The sequence below is a fragment of the Sinocyclocheilus grahami genome, unplaced genomic scaffold (genome assembly GCF_001515645.1).
Source record: "Sinocyclocheilus grahami isolate Dianchi unplaced genomic scaffold, SAMN03320097.WGS_v1.1 scaffold263.1, whole genome shotgun sequence".
NCBI lineage: Eukaryota > Metazoa > Chordata > Actinopteri > Cypriniformes > Cyprinidae > Sinocyclocheilus > Sinocyclocheilus grahami.
This window is the reverse complement of record NW_015505442.1, coordinates 350,360-359,029: the sequence shown is the minus strand read 5'-3', so window position 1 is coordinate 359,029 and position 8,670 is coordinate 350,360. Positions and strand designations below refer to the sequence as shown.

At 37.3% G+C, this 8,670-nt stretch overlaps 1 protein-coding gene across 2 annotated transcripts in view; it reads left to right on the top strand.

The window, feature by feature from the left end:
* The window catches only part of pde1cb (phosphodiesterase 1C, calmodulin-dependent b), a 42,215-nt gene extending 34,165 nt beyond the window's left edge, over nt 1–8,050 (top strand). Inside the window, exons 12-17 of one of the 2 annotated variants that reach the window (XM_016290776.1) lie at nt 602–683; nt 1,770–1,884; nt 2,560–2,726; nt 3,827–4,036; nt 5,647–5,703; nt 6,664–8,050. In XM_016290776.1, coding sequence (XP_016146262.1) covers nt 602–683; nt 1,770–1,884; nt 2,560–2,726; nt 3,827–4,036; nt 5,647–5,703; nt 6,664–6,680 — 648 coding nt within the window. In that variant the 3' untranslated portion in view covers nt 6,681–8,050. The remainder of the gene's footprint in view (nt 1–601; nt 684–1,769; nt 1,885–2,559; nt 2,727–3,826; nt 4,037–5,646; nt 5,704–6,663) is intronic. The other variant, XM_016290777.1, reaches the window with a different exon arrangement.
* The last annotated feature ends 620 nt before the right edge of the window (nt 8,051–8,670 follow it).

Sequence of the window (8,670 nt, the reverse complement as noted above, 5' to 3'; positions counted from 1 at the left end):
TATATATATATATATATGTATATATGTACGTACATATTGATATTTTTTGTGGTTGAATGTTACTGATTGTCAACACAGACTAAATGCTCTAATGGACTCCTCCTGTTTCTGTTGCTTTGTATAGTGAACAATGGAAGGGAATTGCTTTCTCTGTATTACCTCCTGTTCTTACCCGTCATGTGTCCGTTTATCTGCTACTTAAGTGACTGTTATAAAGCACAGCTCTATTCTCCATAGAGTGGGCTTCATAAGTATGCTTTGATTGATTGACAGATTAGAGAGTGGGAGCTATTCCTGTGTGTGTCTAGTATTGTTTCAGCAGATGAATACTCCAGGAGGCAGATCAATAATGACAGGCCCAACATAAAAGCGTGACAGTTTATTTTAATCTGCCTTCAAGAAATGTTTGTGAATATTTCATATAAGAAACAAATCTTTATGAACCAGATCCAGTGCAGCAACTGTCCGTTAGTCGTGTCATTTCATAAGCATTTAGCCGTATTGGTAAACCTTTATTAACAATTGTGCTATATATATTTAGAAATGCCAAAATTGTCCCCTGATAATAATGTATTATTGAATGATGTGTTTGTATTTGCAGGGCGATAAGGAGGCAGAACTTGGTCTACCTTTCTCACCTCTGTGCGACCGTAAATCCACTATGGTGGCTCAGTCCCAGATTGGTGAGTGACACAAACACACTCTAAGTGTAATTGTAATACTTATTTTAAAGGAATAATTCACCCCAAAATAATAATTAGCAGAATATTTACTCACCTACAGGCCATCTAATATGTAGATGAGTTTCGTCATCAGAACAGATTGGGAGAAATGTAGCATTCCATCACTTGCTCAGCAATGGATCCTCTGCAGTGAATGGGTGCCGTCAGAATGAGAGTCCAAACAGCTGATAAAAACATCACAATAATCCACAAGTAATCCACACCACTCCAGTCCATCAATTAACATCTTGTGAAGTGAAAAGCTGCATGTTTGTAAGAAACAAATACATCATTAAAATGTTTTAGCTTTAAACCGTCACTTCTGTCCAAAATATGAGTCCATATATTAATGCTTTCTCCAGTGAAAAAAATAATCCCCTTTTGTCACGTCATATGAAAATCCACCAGAATATGTTTTTTTGTGTGTTTTTTTTGCTTGTAAATGTTGCTTGATCTGTGCATATGTCTCTCCTGATTCAGACGAGATTACTTTTTCACTGTAGAAAGCGATATTATTGATAGAGGACTCGTATTTTGGTCAGAAGCAATAGTTAAAAGTTAAAAAATAGCAATAGTTGAAGTTTAAAAAAGTCTTAATGGTATTTGTTTCTTATAATCATGCAGCTTTTTGCTTCACATGATGTTTATTGATGGACTGGAGTGATGTGGATTACTTGTGGATTATTGTGATGTTTTTATCAGCTGTTTGGACTCTCATTCTGATGGCACCCATTCACTGCAGAGGATCCATTGGTGAGCAAGTGATGTAATGCTACATTTCTCCAAATCTGTTTCCATGAAGAAACAAACTCCTCTATATCTTGAATGGCCTGAGGGTGAGTAAATCCTCAGCAAATTTTCATTTTATGGTGAACTATTCCTTTAAATTGGAACAGGGGAAAAAATGACACATTTCAGCTTTAAACTTGCAATAGCTGAAACAGCTTTCTTGAGGATCATGCATATGAGGATAATTTATTCAAATAGCTTCTTTAAAAATCAAGCTCAGTGCAAACAAATAAGCCATTTCTTTATCATTTCCTGCAGGTTTCATTGACTTCATTGTTGTTCCCACGTTTACGGTTCTGACGGACATGACCGAGAAGATCGTCACACCGCTCATCGAAGAGGCCACAAGTTCAGGCCTGGCTGGTTTCCGCAGGTCTGCTTCTGCAGTACAGGAATAGAGATAATGAATGAACATTAAGACAGACAAAATAGTGCTCTGGCCGCCGTAATAGTGCCTCATGGCAAAGCTTGTCTTTTTATCGAAACCCAATTCACTGATGCAATTGCAGTCATTACTGCAAATCCAATTCAGTCCTACTCAGATACCTCCGTTTCATCATTTGGAGAAAAAGTGAATGTGAATAAATGCGCTACTGTTTCTTAGCCTTGTAATTCAGTCAAAAAGTGATCCATCAGTTCAGACAGAAGTTAGAGTGACTCCACTTCAACACTCTTTTAGTTGGCAAGTTTCTTTGGATTTTCTAAGTAGGAGTTGAATTGCTGCTGCTGACTGAGCATTAGAGCACCTTCTCTCTTTTCAAATAACATCTGCATATACGGGACTAAATCATATCCCTTCTCTTTAGAATATACAGTCAACTAAAACAGATCAAAGGTTCATAGAAAGGACACAAAGCAGCAGCATATTAATGATCAACAGAGCAGGAAAACAACAGAACTGTGTGGATAGATGGGCTACTGAATGAAATTTAGGTAGATGTGGAGATGTTACAGAAGCTTAGTGGATGTGATGTAATTGCTGCCAATGCATTTGTAACGTGATTTGTGATGAGTTAACTGTTCGTCCTATCCCCATCATCTCAAACAGCATTAGCACGGGAGATGCGAAGCGGAGCAGTGTGAACAGCTCTGGTTCTGATAGCAGCGGATCTTATAACTGCTCGCTGCTCACTGTGGACCTGAAGAACTTCAAGGCCATCTGGAACGAGGAGGTTTCTCTGAACAGAGAGCGGTGGAAGACGCAGGCAGCTAAAGGTGCGAGCACAATGTTCCATGCAAGAATGCCTGTGTTATATATCGGTATGCAAATAAAACATCCTCAAACAGGATTGTCTACACACTGGAACTCAACGGCAACACAAAATTAGCAAGAAATTAAAATAATTATGTTTTATTTTGGAGAAAAACAGGGTGATTAGTCTGGTAAAACTCTTCTAAATATACATTACCGTTCAATAGTTTATAATCTGTACGTTTTTTTTTGTTGTTATTTTTTTTAAAGAAATTAATACTTTTATTCAGCAGGGATGCAATAAATTGATCAAAAGTGATAGTAAAGACATTTACAGTGTTACAAAAAATTATTTCAAATAAATGCTGTGCTTTTTAACTTTTAATACATCAAAGAATCCTGAAAACAAATGTATCACAGTTTCCACAAAAACATTAATAAGCACAGCTGTTTTCAACACTGATAACAATACAAAATGTTTCTTGAGCAGCAAATCAGAATGATTTCTGAAGGATCATGTGACACTGAAGACTGGAGAAATTATGCTGAAAATTCAACTTTACAATCACAGGAGTAAATTAAATAAAAAAATATATTTAAATAGAAAGCAGTTATTTTAAATGAGACTTTAAAAAACATTAAAATAATCTTACTGAAACTCTTGAACAGTAGCGTAATAAATCAATATAAAATAAAACTAAGACTGAATTTGTTTCTCATGATCTGAACAACCTTTTTAAAAAAAGGCTTCTGCTTGAAGTTAGTTATTGACAAATATGCCTATGCATAAGTTTCTGTACATAACTAACATTTTAATTACATTTTTTTAAATGTAGTTGGATTGGATAGGTAGACCAGCCATTAAGTGTCCAAGATACATGTAAACTCCTTCAAAAGTGTTTTAAAAACCCAGGATGTACCCTTGTGAATTTGGGTGTGAAAATGTTGAGATCAGAAGCACAAATGGAAGTATGGGAATTATTTCATACTGTAGTTTAATGACTTAAAACTGGGGAAAATAGGGCTAAATTGGTACAGTACATCCAAACTTTTAGCAGCTCATTTGGTGCATTCCGAGTAAGCGAATAGAGATTCATGTGCCTCCCACTGTGTCTCATATCAGAGACGGAGGAGAAGGCCAAGCGAGAGCAGGAGGAACAGCAGGAGGCAACGGAAGAAAACCAGGAGCACAAAAAAGACCCAGAGCTGCCGGGACCAAAGAAAGACAGGGTGGGAGAGGACGACCCGGAGCCAGGGGGGGTAAACAAACCCCCAGAAGAAAGTCCCCATGACAAATCAAAGAAAGAAGAGGCACATCAGAAATTACAGAACGGTATTGTGTTAAAATTATATGATTGTTACTGTCAGCTCAGTTCATGTTGCTCAAGTGTAACTTTTAGTAATGACTGCCCTCTGGTGGATAATCAGAGGAGTATCAAATGAACAGAGAAAGATTTGTTAAAGGGGTCATATGATGCGATTTCAAGTTTTCCTTTCTCTTTGGAGTGTTACAACTCTTGGTGCGTAAAGAAGATCTGTAAAGTTGCAAAGACTAAAGTCTCAAATCCAGAGATATTCTTTATAAAAGTTAAGAGTCAGCCACACCTACCTAAAACGGCCACACCTACCTAAAATATCTAGGTCACTATGTGGAAATATTAGCATAATGCCGCCCAAATGTGCACGCAGAGAAAGAAGGCGTGGTTTCAGGAACAGCAGTAGTGTTGATGCAGCCATGTCAGGGAGACGCTGTGTTTCAGTGTGAAAGCAAAAGCACTTTATTTGACCTTCCGGAAGTAGATGCAATTAGGAATCATTGGTTAAGATTTATTTACAACAGAACAGCACAACCCAGATGTTCGAATTTGTGCAACGCATTTTATGGACGACAGTTTTTTGAACCTAGAAGAGTACAAGGCTGGCTGTGCACAAAGGCTATTTCTAAAAAAAAAAAAGGGCCAATTCCGACTTTGCTATGACAATCTGGCGCTTCTGAATCAGCGACTGTAAGGATGTTTTGTTATTAGTTTAAGTATTTGTTATTGACTGTTCAAATGCTGAGTTTTGCGCAGCGCAGAGTAATGCGTTGTGTGTGTGTGTGTGTGTGAGGGGAACAGGGTCACATCACAGGAGAGTGAACTGTCTGTCAGAAATCATAGCACGTCAGCTGTCTTAACCGCGGCTTGTGTACTGCATCATCACTGTGTCTGTCACGTGACTCTGTTGCTCTTTCGGGCTTGAACTGATGGTAAAACTAACGACATTATTAACTGTCTTGATATTTACTTTGAAAGCTGAAGCTCACGATTATGGTAAGGGGCGTTACATTTCCGACGCGTGCTTGCAGTGTTCGGCCAATCACAATGCACTGGGTCAGCTGGCCAATCAGAGCAGACTGTGCTTGTCAAAGGAGGGGGCTTTGTAGAAAACGAAGCGTTTGAGAGAGGCGGGGCATAGAGGACCTAAAATAATGTACAGTATTTGAAAAATAATGTGTTTTTTGAACATTAAAGCATGTCAACATATTCTGTTACACCAAATACACAAAATCTTAAAAATAGCATCATATGACCCCTTTAAAAAATATGGTTGATACTTCTGGTTCAGTTGTCAAATTAGAAATAGAAGGTCACCAAGTGCATTGCATTGTGGGTATTCAGTGCATACAAAATTTGATCAAATAAATGCAGCCTTGGTAAACAGAATTTAAATTTTTTATTTTTTTTTTAAATCTTACTGATCCAAACTTTTGAACGGTAGTGTAATAAATCAGAACTATTCAGTGCATACTGAGAATCTGCATACTTGTGCACAGTGCTGGCCTAAATCTTGAAAAAATTGTATAAGTAGTAGTATGGCAATATGCTATTCCAAACATAATACGTTTTCCAAAGTGGTACAGTGTCTGTGTGTCATCTCTAATAATCTGATGTCTGTAAACAGGAGAAGTGTCTGAAGAGGCAGAATCACCAGCAGATGAACATAAGAGAACACTCAGTGGTAAACATACGTATTTATTCTGTAACCGAGACTTCTGTTGCTTTAAAACATACTGTAACTACATACTGTGACACCAACAGAATGTTAATGCATCATATAATAAAATATCAAAACAAGTGGCATTAAAGAAAGATAGCAAAACATTTAAAAGTTTGGGGTCAGTAAAAAAATTATTTAAAGAAAAAATACTTGCATTAAAGTGACAGTAAAGACAATTGTAATGTTACAAAAGACTTCTATGTCAAGTAAAAAATTTCATATTCATCAAAGGATTCTGAAAAAAGATATATTTCCACAAAAATATAAAGCATTGGTAATAAGAAGAAATGTTTCTTGAGCAGCAAATCAGCATATTAGAATGATTTCTGAAGGATCGTGTGACACTGAAGACTGAGTAATGATGCTGAAAATTCAGCTTTGATCACAGGAATAAATTACATTTTACAATATATTTACAACAGAAAACAGTTCTTTTAAGTTGTAACAATATTTCACAATATTACTGTTTTTACTGAATTTTTCATCAAATAAATGCAAAAACACCAATGTTGACATTTGACATTTAACAAAAGACGTTGAGACTTCAAAAATGATGAAATGAAGCAACATTAGCACAGGAGCGTTCAAGACATGCAGATACAGATACTTGATTTGATGTATTACTATCTAATGCAGGGGTAGGCAAGTTCGGTCCTAGAGAGCTGCGGTCCTGCAGAGTTCAGCTCCAACCCTGAAAAAAACCTCCCCTGCCTATAGCCTTAATAATCCTGAAGACATTGATTAGCTTGTTCAGGTGTGTTTGATTAGGGTTGGAGCTGAACTCTGCAGGACTGCGGCTCTCTAGGACCGAACTTGCCTACCCCTGATCTAATGCAATGACATTCAGGCGTTTTTCAGTGTGACTTTTTTGCTTTTTTCATGTCTGATGCTATCTAAATGTCTTCAATCTGCTTTGAACAGAAACTGCAAATGCCTAGAGTGACTTCCATTGGCGTCTTGAGGTCCGATGTCAGACACAGAGCGGTGAACTTGCCATCAGGACAGTGCTGAGTTCTGAAGGTCCACGGCGCCCTCTAGAGGATGCAGCTAATGCTTACATCACTTTGTGTTCGGCCTCTATCCCCTCCAAAGCTGCCATTATCTCCAGGCTTTCATAAGGCTGATCTCTCTGAATGATGAAGGACATAACGGGTCAGAGATAACAGTTGCTTTTGTCTGGTCTGTTTTATTTACAGAAGCAGATCTCATTTCCTTCCCAAACCTTTAGAGTGCACTAAGAAAAGCATGCAGCGGCTGAAACGATGCCATCGAATGTTAGCATTCTTATTAAAACCTCCATTTCAAATGCTTTCTATATTTTTCCGCATTTGAGCAGCCTTGCAGTCGGATGACTTGGTATGTGTGTAAAGCTCAAACTGTGATTTCTATCTAAATATATATATTTACTGCAGGCCACATATTATATATATATATATAATATGTGGCCTGCAGTGAATTGTAAATAACTAATCTTAGCAGCAGTTGCACCCGTGAACAATATTCGGCTTTTGCGGCCAACAGCGATGGTGTGTTCAGCTATTTTAAATGCGCTTTACCTGGCATGGACTGATGCATTTCAGCAAACATGCTCTGCCTCTGACACGCGTTTGTTCGCCTCATCTGCTAATAGAGGTCGCATATATGAAACCCTGAATATGTATATGTATTACTATTGTAAATGACAGTCTGCGTTTAGATCAGAGCTTTCATAACTTGAGAAAAGCCGTATGAAGTGGCAGTATTTGAGCACGTCTGTGTGCAGCTGTGGAGTAGAAAACGCCTGATTCAACCTAAGATTTTACCTTCTCTCGCTTACCTTCGGATGCCTTTCTTCGTGTAGTCTTTCTGAAAGCGAACCGAACTGAAACGTCTTCTATAGGAAACGCTCACACACAAACAAGCAGTCACCGTATACGATGTAAAACTTATAACTGACCGTAGTAGTGTGTAAGTCATAACCATATCACTGTGCTCGCTCTGCAATACCTGCATATTACGCCGTAGGCTATGTCATTTTTACTGGTTTCCTTGGGAATTTGTGACACGTTTTTCTCTGTCCTTTGAGCATCTCAAGAAATCTGAAGAGAGCATGTCCAGGTCATGTTTCACCCCAAAATCAATCATAAACATATAGGAAACGACATTTTGCATGACGAAAAGAACCCAATTTATAAACCGACTATAAAGAAATGTAGAATAGATTGTCAAAAATACTGAAATATGATTACATTATATAAATGAGCATTAATTAATGCCGATAAAACGGGGGAAGTCCAATTTTTTTAAATGCAAAGTCTCTTATGCTCACCAGGGCTGCATTTATTTGATGAAAAATGCAGTAAAAACTGTAATATTGTGAAATATTATTACAATTTAAAATCACTGTTTTTTATTTTAGCATGTTTTAAAATGGAATGTATTCATGTGATGCAAAGCTGAATTGTCAGCATCATTACTCCAGTCTTTAGTGTCACATGATCCACAGAAATCAAATATAGCTTCTTATTTTCTTTTTGATTTCAGGGTTAAATGTGACCTGTATATGTTCTTGACAGCTTTTCTGCGGTTCATCCATTAATATGTTCAGCATTCAGGAACTAGTCTGTTAATTGAATCATTTAACTCTGTTCTTTTCTTCTATTTTTTTTCCATCTGTTTTGTTGTAAATATGGTTTCTCTGACCGAGTGAGTCTGAGATGGGATGTGTGACTGGATGAATGCATGCATTCGCAACGACTGGATGTGTTCGTTTTCTGAGGGTGTGGCATGAGTAAAGCTGAGCTTCGGAATTGTATTTTATTTATACAAAATCTGTAAATTTTTATGCATAACTGTATCTTGTGTATGTATATTATTTACCATATTTATTAATGTAAAAGTCCCCCCCCCCCATATTTTTACACAGCAAAATGAATAGCATTGTTTACC